The sequence below is a fragment of the Anopheles nili genome, chromosome 2, assembly GCF_943737925.1.
Source record: "Anopheles nili chromosome 2, idAnoNiliSN_F5_01, whole genome shotgun sequence".
NCBI lineage: Eukaryota > Metazoa > Arthropoda > Insecta > Diptera > Culicidae > Anopheles > Anopheles nili.
In genome coordinates this window covers 27,291,400-27,309,887 of record NC_071291.1, presented here as the reverse complement: position 1 = coordinate 27,309,887, position 18,488 = coordinate 27,291,400, and the positions used below count along the sequence as shown (strand labels likewise).

Sequence of the window (18,488 nt, the reverse complement as noted above, 5' to 3'; positions counted from 1 at the left end):
CCAGCACAAAATGAGCTCTCGCATAGCTTGACACCTCCTGCACACACACACACACACACATGCTGACTGACTGACACACACACACGTGGTGGGAGGCTACGCGCGGTGTAAATAGTCAACCCGCTCGAAAGCTCTACAACGAGCGGTAGTAGCTTAGTGCGCGCCTCCACCGACACTTGTAACGTCACATCTTGCACGTCGAGACGTCACACTTACCCGACCTGACAGCTGTCACGTGCTGATACTCCCGTCGGAGCACAATCGGTGATGGCGTGGGTAGTACAGCCGACAGCCGACTACCGCACAGTACTGCTTGCGCTTGAGGTGTACAAGCTGCCGATAGGGACGAACGCACAGCACGCGCTCCCATCCATTTTCGCACGCGCTTAAGCCCCTGCTAAATCCATCTTGATGCGATACATGCCGAGATGGTTACTGTTTCATGCCGGAGATGTAGAATGCATATTTATGGGACACGTGGCGATGTTGCGATGGTCCTTTTTATCGCGAGCGATCATGGGTGTGATCGAGCGAGGAACACCGAACATGGGCTGCTTCAGAACAAGAGCTAATATTCGAGCGGCCTCCTAGCCGTCAAATGTCAATCTCATCGGCATCAGGGAAGTTCATTCTTCTCACCAACGTGCACACGCTTTCGTCAACCATCATTACGGTGCGCAAGGGAACTGACGTATATAAACAGCACCAGCGTTTCTTTTTGGTTACAGAAAACGACATTTTCTACATTTTGCAACAGCAACAAAAACCACTTTTTGACCGTTTTTCTCTCTTTCAATTTTCTCTTTCTCTAATTATGGTGTTGGAAACAAACTCGCAAAATCTACAAAAAAAAAACATACACACTCTCACACAAACAAAACTTTACACGCCCGCGCATAATTGTCGATCTATCGTTCACTGCTGCGTTAACAACTAACCAAATCGTTCGATTCACGCCGCATACCGACGACCGATAATTGGGGCCATCGAATGAAATGAACCCAAAAACAAACGAACGAAAACATCTCACACTTTTCCCTCATCACTGCCACTGATAAAAACCACAAACAAAAACACACACACGCATATACAAAATCCACCAACGTTGGGGTCGAAACAAAAAAATGTCCCCAAAATGTAAACCACCGCCACCAAAACATTCACCAGATGGTCCGGCGATCGTTCGTATCAATCTGTTCGTTCGAAGCATTATGACCATCAGTGACATTAAGATGGTAAGTGTCCGTTTGTCTTCTGTCAGCCTCAACAAACTTCTACAAAAAAAAAATACACCGATTGCATTCTTCAGCCATTCTTTCGCCTGTAAGCTACAAAAACACCACCGCCCATTAAATCCCCCACCGTTAAACAAATGAAAAAAAAATACGAAAAATTAGCGTAAAAACTACAACCCATTGCCCACCGAGCGCTCTCTAGTTCCGCCATCTCTCGCTAATGCCACACACACACTAGTTTGTAGCCAATTTTTTTTCCCCGAGCGCCTCCACCGCCCGGCATCCGTTTTCCGGTTGTGTTTGTTTTCTATTATATTCCTCCAATAAAAACAAAAAGTTCGTTCTTCTAGTTGCCGTTCTTGCATTTGCCGAGTCCTTGCTCGCCCGCCTTGCGCCGTAGCTACCGAGTTTGAATAATACTGCTGTTTTCTTTTTCGTGCTGGTTTTATTCGTTACGTTCGATTTGATTGCATTGCGGTAGTGTTTCTTTATCGAGTTGTTCTGCCGTACGTATACGTGTGCCTATGTGTGTGTAGCACAGGTCTATATCCTACGCGGATCAAAGGTCCTGAAAGCTCTATTTCAGGAGAAAAAACTGATATTTCTTGAATATTTCAATAATTTTTCACCCACCAAAACGCTTGAGCAAAAAAGCTCAACTTCAAAAGCTCGAGCCGAACATTCGCTGTAGCTCTTATTGTGTCGTTTTCCATTTTCCTTCGATTTTCTTTTACGCCCGTTTAGCACCAATTCACGCAGTCACGCACGCACACGTATACGCGCGGTCAAACGCTACCATTTCCCATGTTTTGTCATTTAGCTGCTGCTCACCCCGTTTTGAAAGCTATCTTCCTCGCGATCGGGAAATTTTCTTCCCACGCTATCCCGCGTGCCCACGCTTTTTCCATTCCTACGATCTCGAAAAAGGGCAGCAAAAAAGGGACACGAAATGTATTCCTCGCCCGGTCGGCATAGTACGAGGTCGGCATGTCCTGCGCATATCGAATTGGCCCTGGGTATCCCCACGCTTGCGGTTTTGCTGTGCTCTCGACATCGAGGGATGGAATAATTTATCGCGTGCCCGATCGGCGATCGAGACCGCGACTAGCAGAGCATCCTTGTTTGTGAATCACGCGGCTTCTCGGAGATTCGATAGCGTTTTAGGTGTGTGTTTTTAAATTTTAAATTCGGTTGAGCGTTTCGTTCCATTCCGTTCCGGCCTGCTCTGCCTGATGCGTTCCGTTTGCTTCCGGTTTTTAGTTTGGTTTTACGGATGTTTTGGTTTAGGTTTTAAATTTTAACTCTTTTTTGGTTCTCTTTCGCCAAACTGCCAGACTACTCGGCAAGAGAGCATCCTTTCGTTCCCGCCCGCGCTTGGATTGCGTTTTGATTAGAGTTGTGTGCGTGAACGTTATTATTCTCTTTACCATACCCTTTAGCATAACGCGTGCGATTTTACTTTACCATTTTCTTTATTCCATTTGCTTTCCTTCCTTAGCCTTTATCTTTCACCATCGTAGCCGATAGGATAAGATTGTTCGCAATTCGGGCTTTGGTAGCGTTGTTCTTCACGGCAAAAATAAATGAAATTAATTGAGAACATAATTGAAGGTTTTTTTTTCGAATGTGCAAAATCCATTAAACCAAACGTTCTCGCGATATTGTGAACAATCAACCATTTTACGCCATTCCCGAGCGATAATTGCGTACTCTCGCTCTCGCCACTAGAATACATCCGCACGACAATCCTTGCGCCTGAATGTCTGCAACACCATGGTCAAACTACAACTGGGCAAAGAAACAGCGCAGGTCGACAAAGAAAACCGAAAAACAAACCGCTCCCTCCCAAAGGGACACCTTTTTCCGGGGCCGGGGAATCCGCATTACGGAAAATCCTTTCCCGGCTGGTTTCGCCTTCCTTTTTGCTGCATCGATTAAAGCTCAAGAGAGCGTGCGTGAGCGCGGGTGTGTGTGTGTTATTAAAAGCACACCTTCACCACCGGCTTATGACACCAGGCTTCACATCATCTTCACCTTCCCCGTCCTATCACCCTGTCGGGTGACGGCACTCAGCAGGATTAGCAGCGCGTTTTTATTGTGTACATTTTTCGGCACCCAAGCTCCTGCACCGGTTCAAGTGAGGGGTCCTGCCCTACCCGTGTTGGTCCAGCCAGCCATACCACACACACACACATGACACCGTCAGGACGCAACCACAGAATGCAATCTCCTGTCGGGGTGCGGAAAACCGGGAGATCTGCCGGCGTTCATTTATTCATTTCATTTCAGCTCGAAGCCTCAAATTGCTGCGGCCGGCAACCGGTTTTGGGGGCTGCTGCAGTCGAATCCTATAAATAAATAAGGCATCCCCGCGAGCCGGCTCTGGCACAAGCCACACGATGCGCTTCCTTAATCCACCCCTCGTTGGTGGGGCGCAAAAGGGACATCGTATAGCACACCCATCTCTTCTTTTGCTGCCGTTTATTCCCACGATCTGGCATTATTATTTTCTCCCCCACGTTCACGCCCTTGCAACCCCCGCTTCATGACCCCACCACAGTGGGTGAAAAGAAAAGCGCTTGCATATTAAACATCCTGCCACCCCTACCTGACCTGTGACCCCGGGCCACTCGAATGGGGTCGTGTGTTCATCCGGCCCATACCCAAATCTCGCAAATGAAGGCAGTTTCAATGCCGTGGGTGCTTCCTCACCCACGTGCGGGGTGTGGAGCATTGTGTGGGGGGGGGGGAACTTTCCCCACCCGGACAGCTTTTTGGGCAGGATGGGAAACCGCAAAATAATGCTCCACTTATTACGATCATCATCGTCGCCGTTGGCTGAACCTCGGTCAGGTTCTTCCTGCACGGGAGCGCTGCACGAAATGCACGAGTTTTAATGAAACATTCAGCCTCCGTCTCTGATGACAACCCGGTTGTCACAACCGGCACACACACACACTCAGATGCGAGTGTGTGGCCACACCGGTTGACGGTTGACCAAGGTCTGCGAGCAGCCCGGTCGTCATCGTCGTCGGTGGCGTTATTTGGTCCGGCTGGCAGCCATAAATTAAATTTCGCTTTTAAGCCTTCCTTTTTCGTGGTTGGTTCCCGAGCGGGAGTCAATCCGTTAATAACCCCCGAATGCTTCTCCGGCAGACGTGTGTGTGGTTTTATTTTTCTGCGTTATTTATTTTGAAAACCGATTTCAATTAGGGCACCGAAAATGCACCACTTTTGGGGTATTGCTTCCGGTTGGTCTTTAAGAACACTGAAAGCGTCGTTAAGGAAACCTTTTCCTCTAGATCCACCCGGCGCTAGTTTGACAGCTTTACCCAATAAACAGTGCTGGGCTTTAACAGAAGTCACGATTTTATGCCTTGTATTTTTTGTCCCCCCGTAACACAATAAACGTCTGAAAGAAATGATTTATGCGCTTGCTTGCAGCATGTACGCAGCCACTTCGCAACCGTGCCACCCCAATGAAGGTGTTGCCTCCGTCAACTTTGTTCGCTTTACCAGCGAACTTACCCAGTCTGCAGGACCATGTTTTAAAAAGTTAGCCCCGGACAACAAGTGTTACGCCTGGTACCGTCGGTACGGCTGCATTTGGTGCCCCAACCAGCACACTAAGCACTAAGCCGGTGAGCACTAACAGGCGACATCCGGTCCCGTTTTCCCCGGTGCAAAGTGCAAATCCAGAGAACAAATAAACAAATCACGCAAACATATGTTGTACCGTGCTTATGCACCTGCTTTGCACCTTTGCTCGCTGGTACCACGAATGCACCACTGCTGGCGGGCTGCGACCAAAGGGCTAAGAAGCCGTTCACGATGGCGATTACCACGCTTGGTTCACATTTTCATTACAATCACCCTGTGCCGTGGCGGCGAGTTATGATCGTAAAACGTGCAACAGCTGGCCGCAGGGTCGCATTCGAACGGTTGGCCGGGTGGTATAGGGGGTCGCCCAGTTTTTAATTTTTTTATTTTTACATTTTTCATTCGTCCCGTTCATGCCCCAGCGCGCTGCATGATTTGCCCATTTCGAAACGATGAAAAAGTTTACCAACTGGATTACTTGCCTGGTGTTCGCTCGTTTCCGCGTTTCAATGTCCGCGGCCGGCGCAATGTACTGCAATACGGGCGGCGGAAAATGTAGTGCGAAGAGAAAAGGGAGCTAAAGGAAAAAAAGGCACCGACAAACGGCCCTTTGCTTCCTGCAATACCGGTAAACGGAAAAGCCAATTAGACGCTTACACCTGCCTACGGTTGGTTCGGGAGGCGAATAATAAAAAATATGTTTGAAAAAAAAAAACAAAAAACGCACACTTGACCATGGTGTTCAGTCATACTTATCGCATCCTTCATGCCTTTGGTTTCATGCGCAACCCCTGGCATCTGGCGGCCAGGACCGAACAAGTTTCGGTGTAGAATTTATGTTAAACGATGTTTTCTGTTTTTTTTTCTTCTTCTTATTTTTCTTCACCTTCCCGCTCACACACCGCCTCCGTGAGCCGCTTATGCTAACGTTTATGAGACACGCCATTTTTTTTTAGGAACGCGCCCTCTCCCACGCACAGCGGCTTTTGATTGTGCATTTTAATAGCCCACTTTTTAGCTACCATTTTACATTTCAATTCCCTTGTACGATTCTTTTCTTTCCTTCCAGTTTTCTTTCGCCTTTCCTTGTTCTGCTTCTAATTTGTGATACGACACCGTTACTAGTGGTAGTTAGTCGCAAGAATCAACCGTAACAAACCGAGCTCGAGCTCTCTTTGCGAGCCGGTCCGACGCCCTTTTTTTCGTACCGAGACACATGCTCGAACGCAATGCGCATTGGAGTGAAAATGTGAACCATGAAGGGTTTGCATTTTCCACCACGTGCCCAGGCCTATCTAAATTCAATTCACGTACTACTGTGGCGTTTGCTGAAAGGTCACGCCATAATAGGAACATAAATGCGATTGCTTTTCGTGCCTCTCTTCGAAGCCTCCCCGGGAGTTGGCACGAGGTGGTTTTTTGGTTGATTCTTGTTCGTTTTCATATGTTTTTCTATGCATCTGCCAACGAATTGTTCCCACACATGCAAGCGTAGGTTGGGAACGTTTTTTTGGTATTGTTTTCTATTAGATAAAAATTATTTCACTTTGTTGGTCTGTGTGTGTGCGTTCCTTGAAGGCATTCCTTAATTATACCGCCGCTAGCTGCTAGAGAGAGGTATGTTTCCATACTTTCCTATGTTTATTTTTCTTCCATTCTCTCTCGTTTTTTCTATCTCTTTTATTCTCTTTCTACAGAGTTGCTATGACACGCTAAGAAAGCCATTCCGTTTTCGTTCGTTCTATTTACTAAAGTATTTTTTTTTCTATCCGTCACCTTCAAAAAGTAGCATTGAAACTCATAAGAATATTCAGAAAATTCCAAAAAATAGTTCACATCCCTCGCTATAGCTATCAGCTGGTAACTAGGGCATTAATTTTTCAGCTCTCGTTGAGATGCCATTAACATTTTCCTTGGATTGCTCACCGCTCGGTATAAAATGACGTGGTTTTTGCGCTCTGCTGCCAAATTCACTATCATTCAGCGTTCGTTGCGGCTGGAATTCGAAATATATTCATCGGAAAATTTGCAAACGTAACGCATCGCACATGTGCCAAATTAATGAGATGCTTTCGCAAAACGAGTCTTAATTTTAAGATTTATCTTGCAACGCCACTTCATGCGCTTATCGAGCGTACAGCAATATCCGCGCGTAGTTCGTAGCGGCATCTTGTAGCGCGCATTTTCCACACCCCCAGCAGATTCGGCTTTCGCCGTCGTGCAAGTTTCCATGCGAGAGAGAAAAAAAAAATACACCACCATCGGTGATTAAATTAGATTCCCTGTTTTTTTCCTCCACACAAGTTGCATTCGCTGCTAATGCGCTAAAGCTGATAATACGCTTCCATGGCTAGTTTACTGTTTTCATCGCTTATTCATTACACTTTTTCCGCCCGATTCCCGGGCACTCGCATGCCACCCATATCAAACCGAGCCCGCTAGCGTTCTGGCTCGCTGCATCCGTGGTTCTTGAAGGTTTTTTCTCAATGTTTCGGTATGCTTATCCTCTGCACCATCCACCCGAGCGGCTCCTCCGTCGATAAGGGGCCGCCGGGCGTCGGAATGAGCGTCAAACTTTATTTCATTGTTGTTATTTTCCAAGTGCTTGTGCGATGGAGATGACGGTCATGAGATGTAATCGATTGTTAGTTCACCGTTTGCCAGTGACAGTGCAAGAAAACTTCTGCTACAGCGAAAGGCGAGATCGCATTTGGTCGACAATGATTCGCCAGGACCAGCTGCCGATGTCGCTCTGTTTTGTGGTACGTGAGCCCAAACGGCAAGGGCTAGAAGAAACTAATTTCCCGCCCAAACGGCGCAACCCTTCCAGATCATCCACTTTTTCATGCTGGCTCGCTCTCTCGTCCCGTTGCTCGTTCGATCCTGTTAATTGTCTGTTCTTTTGCATTTCGATGGCGGTGAAAAGACGTGCGAAAAAGGCATCCCCAAAACCGCTGATGGAAACGGCTCCCGAGGCAGCTCTCGGGGAAATCCTTCGCAATCGTCGAGACGGGCTTAGTGGGCTATCCTTTTTCCGGAGGAAGCTTGCACACCCGCCCCGAATGGGAAGGCAGGCCCCAAACGAGCGTTCGCATTTTGTCGTCAGCTGCCGAAAATGGATGCGAACCACTTTTGCTCGCCCTATTTTCGGGAGCTAGCAGAAAGAAAGCTCCATTAAGGCACTCGCCAGGCACTGCGATCGGGGAGTTGTACTCCCTGCAGACGGACGGGCCAAAAGTAGACAGAACAGGCCTCAAGACACGAGCCGGATAGACCAAAACGGGGAGGACGAATGAGACACGCCACCCTAGTGGCCCAGAAACCTTCTCGAACGGCACGGCACGTCCTTGTGCGCCTACCGCATCGTAGAGCATAGTGCTGCTGGTTCGTACGGTTGGGACAAGAAATTTTCACTTTTTGGCCGTCCCAACTCGACGGCGCCTGGGATGCTGCCCGAAAAAACGGCAGCGCGGTACCGGACGAGGTGCAAATGGCAGCGTGGAAAGCCGTGTTCTCGAAAATCCGTCCGGTAATGCACCGGCACGTACGGAAAATTCTTCGAGACGTGATGGTGCATGTGGTGGTCCCGTTTTTAGGCCGTTTCACGTTCCGGGAAAGCCGACGTGCGGCGTACGGTAAAGGATATGATTCCCCCGGGGGAGGCCAGGAAACACGATTCTTCCGCTTTGCCGGCCTGACAAAACTATTCGCACAGAGTTTTGGGACCGGGTAAAAGTTTTGTCACCCCGATCGGGGTTTGGAGGGGCAAAAACGGGCGTGCTGGGTGGCTTTGCAACTCAATCCCAGAGTGACATGTTGATCAATATTAAAGTAAATCGTTCGCTTGCCTGGTGACGATCGCTGCAACCCAGGCCCGGCACGTGCGAGTCTGCCGCAGTGAAATTGAAACTAGCCAGCGGACAACCGAACGCCAGCAAATGAGCCAAAAAAGGGCAACCGCACGGAAACCAGCCGCCTGCCGCCCTTGAACGAAACCCGAGAAAGAGTACGGTAAAGTGTACAAACACGCCCCAGTGAAGGGCACTCCGGTTGAAGGAATAATGAAAGAACAACGCACATCACTGCACGCTTCCGGCACCATATCAATTACATCGTTGAAATTGCTACATTTTCCCGCTGCCCTACGGGGGAGCCCGCTCTTCCTTCTGTCCACTTGAGTCGTCGTCCTTTTGCGGGAACGCTCCCGGGTGGCGATGGGCGCCTTCGCCCGGTGAAACAACAACCAAGTCTAAGTCGTGTCCAATTTCCCGGCATTGCCAAATTATTTCCGAGCGCTCCTCCGGCACAACAATATGGCGAAATAATCCCAAGCCCTCCAATATCCCTTCGGGCCGGTTCGGACCGTTCACAGTGTCCTCGACACTGGCCGGCGAGTTCGGCGATAAAAATAACACAATAATCGACTCGAACCATGTCCGAGCACGCGTTGTGCGGGTTACACGAGTGGTGGCAAAGTAATTGCTTGCCGAAGCTTTCGGCGATGAGCACACTTGAAGGACCGATACCTTCCGGTTTCTCATTGAATTTCGGTTCGCTCGCTAACCGCCGGTCGCCAGAGCTCGTCAATTATTCGCTCGATGAAGGGACGCAGTGGCCGGAACAACCCGCAGAAGGACCTTTCCTTCCTGTGACGTTTCGTAGAGAGGAGAGCAAAATAAAAGATTAATGCTGCCACAACGGTTTTGGATGGGTGGGTGTGTGGGTGCGTTTACCAAAAAGTTTTGACGTGCGGAACATATTTTCCCGGATACGGTCCTATCCTTTCCGCTTAAAACTTCGCACCACTGCCGCAGCCCGCTCGTTCATCCGGGAAAGCTAACATCGCTTTAAATAGCGTTTTTTTTGCTAAAAAAGGAGCGTTGATGCCAATTAAAACATCCCTCGAAACTAATAAAACCAGTAACTAAAACATCAGCCTTTCCAAAAAACCTGCCGGACCAGCTGAAACCGGCTCGTCCGGCGCTGATGCCTAGCTCGTAGTTGTACGTAGTTCATACGGATTTTCCCGCAGAAAACCGAACCGCCACGCGATGGACCCGGCGTGGAAAACTGGGGAGCAACAAAGGGAAGGTCAAAAGTTCACGTACGGTTGCTGTCAGGGCAGAATTTCAGCACTCTCCAGCTAAATTGGGATCCCTTTTTCCTACTCCAGGGCGGGGCGCATTTCGGTTCGGCATGCAGCTTTTAAAAGCACTCCCAATAAACGCTAATGGAACCGCTTCCCATGGGGCTGGATGGGAAAATAGTTGGAATTGCACTACAGCAGCCATCTCTGGGAAAGAGTCGGTGGGAAAGAGTTCGCTCCCAGCTCCCAAGAGCTCCCAAATCGCTTCGAGTGGACCGCAAATGCGATTCAGCTTGCCTCGAAAGTACGCATCAAGTTGATTGCACTGTCACTTACTCTAGCATGCGATTCCGTACCAGAAAACACCCGACTAAGCTATTATTGCAGCGTGCTTAAATCTTGGGCGTATTGAGCAAACTTACCTTCCAGGATGAAGATATCGTCTTGCCGGGACCGCTAGTACGTCCACGAGCGCAGTAGATCACCGCCGACGCTTCATTTACGGTTTCTGTGCGAGGATGTAACTGTAGTTCGAAACATTTGCTTGCGTGTTTAGCACATTGCTTGCCATATAGTTTCCCGGCTTCCTGATCGATTGCGTGTAATATTCTAATCCGTTCACTGAAACTAGCGATAATTGCACCGATTTGCTTGTATCCCTTTGCGCAACCCATAGTAGGCCGTTTCGTCCGAATGCTTTCAGGGTACGGACCGGCTGGTCGAAACCGGTTCGTTGAACGATTTTTACTGACTTTCCACCTCGTCAAGCTGTACTGGATCACAAAAACAACGTACTTAGCGAATGTTTACCGATCATCGTACACTTTTCCACTAGCAACACCGCACACGAAAGAAACACACATTTGTACACTGATCTGATCCTCACAGGATTCTACTCATTCACGGGATCTGATTTCTTCACGGGATATCATACACAAACACATTCACACCGTTGTACATACGATCAATTTCACCAACCGATTTTCTCACAGGTGGTTTAAACCCCATTTTATTCCGATAAAACTACGAGACAAAAAAGAAACGATAAGTATCGTCTTGCGCACCGGCTACTATTGTTGACTATGGTACCACGCGTTACGGCTGTCATCGGTTTGTCAAGAATTTGTTGTGACAGCTATGCGGCAGTGTCGTCCTCCACTTCGACACGTGATCGACGCCATAGTATATAGTATCATTTTCGTGATGGTTTATTGTGTATGGTGCACCCTCTTTTTGACGTCCTGTTTGTGTTTTAGAAAGGTATTTCGTTTTTGTTTTTTAAAGCGTGCAGCGATATAAATTACAACGATATTTGTGTTTGGTGCTTGAATCGAGCATCAATTTTTGAGCTGCGATCGACGACAATATATTTTACTATTATTTTTTTTAAGCAAACCGAAAGCCTACAGCTACTAATCTTACTTCACACAATAGCATCAAGCATTTTTTTGTCTACCAACTCAACCGCCAACATCTCTTCTCTCTTTTCATTACGGGCTTCGTCGTCATCTGTTGCAACCGTTTTTCTCACGAATGTTCTCGCATACAAAAAAAAAACAAAACCAATTGTCAAACAAATGTTCACGATATTCTGCGAATAACTTTATTACGTGATAATTGTTTAAAAAAAAACAACCAAACTAATCTATCATCACGAAACAACTTCGTTCGGATCGTTCACTTCGTTCGATCGTCGGTTCCGGGACGACCGAAACGTCAAAACCAAACGTCGACTGCAATCGACTGCAAATGACGAAAAAAAAAATGAAATATAAATCGAAAAAAACGAAACTCCATATCAAACCAATAACCAATCACTCCGATACTATGCCATAACCAAACGCAAAACTCGCGTTCGCTCGCACACAGACGGTCCGGCCGTTGTTCGCGTCAACATTTATGTAAGAAGTATATCAAAAATCGATGACGTGACTATGGTAAGTGTAGAAGTGCGACGGTATCAACTCGCGAAAAGCGTACGAAACCATAGCACAGTATCGTTAAACAACTTCCCCCGAACAGTCGGAATGAATTTATATTAAAAAAAAACAAAAACAAATCAACAATCCCGTAAAACTTTCTCAAAAATCTCACCCACACCCCACATCTCACATCTCACGATTATTTCCCGCCACTCTCCCCGTTTTTGCTCGTTTTGAATGCAAGTATCTAACAGAGAGGACATATCCTTTTCTCTGAAACCAAACCGAACACAAAAACACACACACACAGCGAGAGCAATCGAAGCCTTCACACTAAGTAACGTCTAAAATTACTTGTAAAACCCGCTCGCCATCTTTCAAGCCGCCCCAAAAACGGTGACAGAGAACACGAAGAATCAAGCCGATGCCTGCGTCCTTACCCCTTTTGGGTGTCCTAACCATTTTGGGGGTTCCTTTTTCTCTCTGTATCCCGTTTGTTTTGCTTTGGTTTGTGCCTTCACTCACGTACGTTCGCTCCCCGTGTTCGTTATTTGCCGTAGAAACAATAGCAAACAAAAAAGTTTTAAAAAAAGATCATCCATAACTCTCTGCAAGTACCGTAAACTAAGACGTTGCAACACGGTTTTGTTCACGTTTTTGTTTTGTCTGTTTGTTTTGTTTTTGTTTCTGGTTTTGCGATCCCACCTTGTCGCCCACGGGTTTCCGTTTCGCATCCTTGCGCGTCCTTAAAGCGGAAGCGTTTCGTTGGGTTTTGTTTTGATTTTGGTCACATGTTTTCATTTCCATGCCCGCGGTATTTTGCGAGTTTCCCGATACGTACGTTCGCTTTTCATCGGCCAGAGTTCCCGATTTTTCGTTTGTAAGCATTTTTACCCTCCAGCATCCTTTCCTGTACCTTCTTGCCAAAACATCCTGGCACCCATCTTTCGATTGCAAACGGCACCGTAATGGTGGTTTTGCGAGCCGTCCATTTTTGTTTCTATGCCCCGATACCACCACTCGTGTTCACTCTTGCATTTTGTTTTTTCCACTAACAGCCAATTGTTCCGTGTTTTTTTTTTCTTTTCCTGCATTAGACATCTTTTTGCCGCGAAGATTCTCGTCACCGAGTGCGGTACATTTCTTTAGCATTCGGCATTTGGCATCCGGCATCGTCTTGGTTTCTGTTTCCGTTGTTATGCGCATCGCAACCACACCCATCCAACCCACACCTCCACAACCACCCACCCACCCGCCCCCAACGGAAAGGGTAACGCCTATCGCGGGAGGGTGGGCCCGCGTATAATAAGGGCTCACCCTCCGAAACTTGGGGGTGTATTAGCGCGATTTGGTAGCATGGATCCTTGTTGCGGGGCTAGGCATCCGCACATCGCTAACAATATTTTGTACCCATCATCACGTCTTATATTTGCACGCTCGCCCTACCAGGCGCGAAAATATATGAACGGCATCGAGTGTGATAAATTCGCGTAAAATATAATCCGCTGCGGCCCGTTTGGGAGTGATGCCGCAGCGAATACAAACAATGCTAGCTCGAAACATAAACACCAAGGCTTGTGGTAGTGTCCCGAAGTCAACGATTAGCTCGTCCTGAATTGTAATGCCGATGTTGTCTCCCGGGAAGACGATGCAACTCCCATTCGACGCGCACTCAGTAACATTCGCCATTTTGCGACCGTCTCTCGCCCCCCCGCTCGCCTACCTTCCCCCTGCCCGTCAATCGTGTAGCGATTTTCTTTCCCTTCTAGTGCTGTGGCGTACCTTCGAGTAGCGACGGTTTTTATCTCAACATGGTGCATTCGTGGAGTTTACTTTTTTAAATTCTTTCACGATACTAAAGTGCCTACTGTACCTCTGCAGCATTCGGTTTTGCGTTGAATCGCTCCGGCATTTGCATTTTGGTTTCGATGCACTCTTCTATACGTTTTTTTGTTGTGTCTGCTATACAGTTGCTTTCGACTGGGTTTGCTTCCGTTTTTTGTTTTACGTTTGCTTTGCGTTGCAGTACTTTATAAGCTTTACAAACCCTTTTTTTTGGTTTTCCCTTTCTTTCAGCTAACACAAACAATCGTTTGCGATTTTTTTTGTTTCCTGTTTAGATTCTAACTAACTGCTTACCGGTAACTTCTCTTCCAACTTGTATAACGCTATTTCCGCGTGCATTGTGATACATTCAGTGAACTAATCGTTGGCTTTCTTGCAGGACGTATCTTACATGCCCGCGCGGTTCATATATTTTGCACCTTGCTTTCACGATGAGGCACGATGCGCTGATTTAAAATCTATTCTTTTGATTGTTTTATAGTTCCACACACCCGACCTTGACCCGTAGCTAAAATACCCCAAAAAGCAATTACAAACAAATCTCCCCAATATCGAGAGGTCACCCCCTTTTTTTATGTTCCATATCCGATCCCGTAGCGTAGCGTTACAAACAAAAAACTATACGATCAGACCCCGTGTGTGTGTGTGACTTATCCCGGAAGACCTACGTAGCTGCCACGTTGACAATTGATCTTACAGTTTTACTGCATCCCTCGGTTGTCCTGTTTCGCACTCCTTATTATTTCGTTTTCTTTCTATTCCGATCAAAGCGTGAATTGTTTGTTGTTCTGCTGTTTGGTATTTATTAGTCCTTCCATTCCGTTACTGCTCATTTAATTCTTCTTGCAGCCAAGCTTCTATTTTCAGTTTCGGTGTTCATGGAATCAAACGATCCAATGGTTTCCGTTTTCGGTGTACCCATTTTCGATTGGTGTTGAATTACGTTCCTCATTTTGCCACCATTTTCTTCATTTCTTTTTTGTCTTGGTTGTGAATGTGTTTGTCGTAATGATGTTCGCTTTTATCAAAGACGCTCCATCGCTCTCCAACTATACATGTGTACAACTGTGTTTGGTATTTCGATTTCAAACGTTTTCAAATGCGCCCGTTTAGCCGCAGCCATATTTTGAACTGTTGGTTTTTTTTTTGAACCCTTTAAAAGTATCTCATTATAACCGCTCATGCTCGCCTTTAGAACCATTTTGTTGCTGAGTGTTTTCGTTTCCGTTTTGTTTTTCTTCTTCTTGCAAAACCGAACAGTTATTCATCGAGCATAAGCATTTGCTCGATAACGTTACTCCAATTGGACACCAGGACAGACGAACGCAGGATTCTGACCGCCGAACATACTCGAACCGAAAACCACCATTCTCCCTAGAAGCGAACTAGATACGCTACCTGTCCTGTCCTCTCGCTATCACTGAGTGTTACGCCTAGCAGAATAGTCATGCTAAACGTCAAGTATCCGTCTTTCCCATTGCATAACTGCTGTCATCTTCCCTGAGTTTTTTATCCTTTACGGAAACAATTCTAGCTGTGAGTAGATGTTTCTTCGTCTCATCTTTGAAATTGTCCGTTTCGTTATCATCAGTGGTCATCACACATCTACGGCATGCAAATATTGACCGTGGTTTTCACGGCTGTATAGCTCAAGCTCCGAATGTGTGGTTTTTGTCATCCAATTGACTGTATCTTATTGCCTCCGTGTTTCTGTACAGCACCTTAATGTTTCCGTTGTGTGGTATCGTTTTAGTGCCAGTTATGTACGTATTTAAATATGTGTAGACTTCTTTCTAGAGTACGTAACATCTTGATAGTAAATTTAAACAATACAATACATACACACATACTACAAATACGCGTCGGTGTACAAAATTTTTCCCCCTTTTCCGAGCTTCGATTTTGAACCTTTACGGTCTGTGGCAAAGGCGAACAAACATGTACTCGGTACATCGTATTCTCCTGCATACTAACGACTAAGATCGCTCGTCTAAACTGAAGATTTACAGGACACTCTGAACCTCGATTGCACCACCACCTCAAATGACTCAAGCTTGTGTGCCCTTCGTGCCATCGTGCAGCCTTTTTGGCGTACTTACCCAGCACTACTAGATGTGGAACTATGTTTGTGTATCTGTTGTGTTTATCAGCTGCCTCCGCAATCTAGCCTAGTGCCAGCCTCGAAAGCAGCTTCAAAATTGCTTTCTATAGAACAAAAGTGAAAACAAGAGCAAATATTAACGATTTCGAAAAAATGTTAAACCATCAATAGTTCACTGAATGTCACAGTAGGTTATGCATAATTGGACCGTTTTTTAGGCTCTTTAGCGTTCGATTACTATTATTTCCTGCAATCATAGCCACTTTTTTATTATGCTTTCTCTATTTGCATTCTTACGCATCCGATGTTTAGATACTCGTTTTTTTCTCTTCTTCGCTTTATATCCTTTCTGACTGTCTCTCTCTCTCTCTCTCTCTCTCTCTCTCTATCTCTCGCTCTTTCTCTCTATCTCTCATACACAAAGACTTTCATTCTTCTTTTCTACATTTTCATTTTGCTACGTTTGTTCGCCTAACCAATGAACTCCGCGACCTTGGTTCGACGGTTTTTCTTTCGCCTCTTTTCCTCGTGCGCTGTATTATTATGCGAATTTTCCTTTATTCTCTCTCACATTCTCTCTTTCTCTCTCTCTCTCACACACACACAAACACTCTCTCACACACTTTTTCTTGCTATACCAAGCTTGGCATTAGTTTGGCATCTCTCTATAGATGGACATTGGTTCCGAGCAATGCTGTCCAATTTGTACTTTTTTTTAACATTTGTACATCATCGTCAAATTTGTTGTTCTCTTAGCCTGCGTACGTTTCAACTCCTCCTAGGTGAACGCGACAGCCTTCTCTATCGTGCTCTGTATCCGTATACATAAATATATATCTTTCTCTCTCTCCACTTAGTATCTTTAGCGCCTGATAAGGCACGACCGGCGGAAGAGTAAATATTAGAAATGGGTGTACCATTGTGCTAGGACGTTGATCGTACGATGGAGCCGTATTTGCTTTACTTCTTCTCTTCTTCTTCTTCTTCTTCCTCGTTTCATTTTTCGTTGTATCTGAAATGGGACCGAATCCCTTACATAATCGTAGCATCATCAGCAGCCGGCGGTCCGCGTCACGCCGGTTATTTACTCTCCGCCATATTAGTACTGTAGCAAACAAATGGCGAATGATATGGGCGTAGTATATAGCAAGTCATGACATGCTAGCAAACTATTCATCCGTCATCCAACTCATACCCAGCCGTAGTACAATCTAGAGCAAGCGCGATATTGCATCAGATATTGTACCGATCCTGCCACATACATATAATACCGATTTATTTGATCTCATCATTCTTAATGATCGCTTAGAACCGTTCACCACCGAAACGTGTTTGAACTATTGCTACTGGGTATATGTTTGTTGTATCTGAGCATCACTCTAACTCTAACCGTACTCTAGTACTCGATGCATTCATGCATTCATTTGCCGATTTTGCGTTTTGTTTTACGTTTCATTTTTTCGAAGTGATTTTGACTTTCGTTTATTGTTACGAATAATTATGCTCATTTTCTCTGTTGGTATTAGTTTGTAAGTGTATTCAAAAGCTAAACCCATCCACCAGTGCCACCAACTTCATCTACTACTACCGATCGATAAGCAGTGCTAATTAATTTTCTCTCTGTTTTTTTATTACACTCGTACCCGTTCGCATTCTGCTTTTCAATTCCGATACAATCCTCGAACACATCTCGAACCTCCCTGCTCTGCAAACCAAAAAAAAATATGAAACTAAAAAACAAACCGATGTGAAATACAATACTACAACAACAAATAATCCTGAACTGATTCCGATTCGCGACGAACCGAACACCAAATCGATCCAATCCGCCCGTTTGTCGTACTCAATTCGTCTCTCGCCCTTGCCTTTTGGGTGGGGCGATGGCCAAAATATAAAAAAAAACGATGCCGGCGCGATCGTGACACCTGATCATGCATCACGCAAACGTCTCGCCCCCGACGAACTCACAATCGAACCAACCAAAAAATCTGCTACTTCAACAAACATCACATACATACCTACTAAAAAAATACAAATCAAATATAAAAAATGAAACAAAATAAACCACCAACTGCTCGAAAACCTGAAACCCCAACGGCATTGCCGTACCGCGGTAAACATAATTCGTGAATCGAAACATACCAAAAACGGTATCAAAACCAATAAACAACCCCGTAGACGATAAGGCCACACAAGTGTACGTCAACATGTTCCTAAGATCGATCTCGAAAATCGACGATTACAAAATGGTGAGTTAGTGTGAATTTGTAACAGTCCCCTCCGACAGACCGATAATTAATCTATCTAGCCATTGTACAGTGTTCTCTCGTGTCGAACGTCCATCTTCATGATAGCTAATACAAGTTTTATGTCTAAACTCCTGTCGTAACTGGCGCATGCGAGAGCAGCGTATGCTCAAATTGTACAAAAATAATCAGACCAAAAAAATACATACATTCTACCGGTGCCACAATGTTGCCGTGACTCTCTGTTTCTCTCTCTATCTCTCTATCTTAGTTCGTACCCTTATCCCCTTATGTACGCATACATGTCTTGTCTCTCTTTCACTCTCCCGATAAACGTCCGTTGATGTCAGTTAAAGTGTAAGAAAAATGCAGCCATCTTTGTAAAGCGAACTCCATTCACACAGAGCTATGTTTATTGCGCCCAATTAAGTCAGCATCTTCGAGCAGTACCTT

The 18,488-nt window shown here is 45.9% G+C and overlaps 1 protein-coding gene across 3 annotated transcripts in view; it reads left to right on the top strand.

Moving 5' to 3' along the window:
- LOC128721813 (glutamate-gated chloride channel) overlaps positions 1–18,488 on the top strand; it is an 84,647-nt gene that overhangs the window by 39,830 nt on the left and 26,329 nt on the right. For 2 of the 3 annotated variants that reach the window (XM_053815606.1, XM_053815605.1), the window contains exon 5: positions 1,168–1,235. In XM_053815606.1, coding sequence (XP_053671581.1) covers positions 1,168–1,235 — 68 coding nt within the window. Of the gene's footprint in view, positions 1–1,167; positions 1,236–11,790; positions 11,859–18,488 lie in introns of all 3 variants that reach the window. The other variant, XM_053815607.1, reaches the window with a different exon arrangement.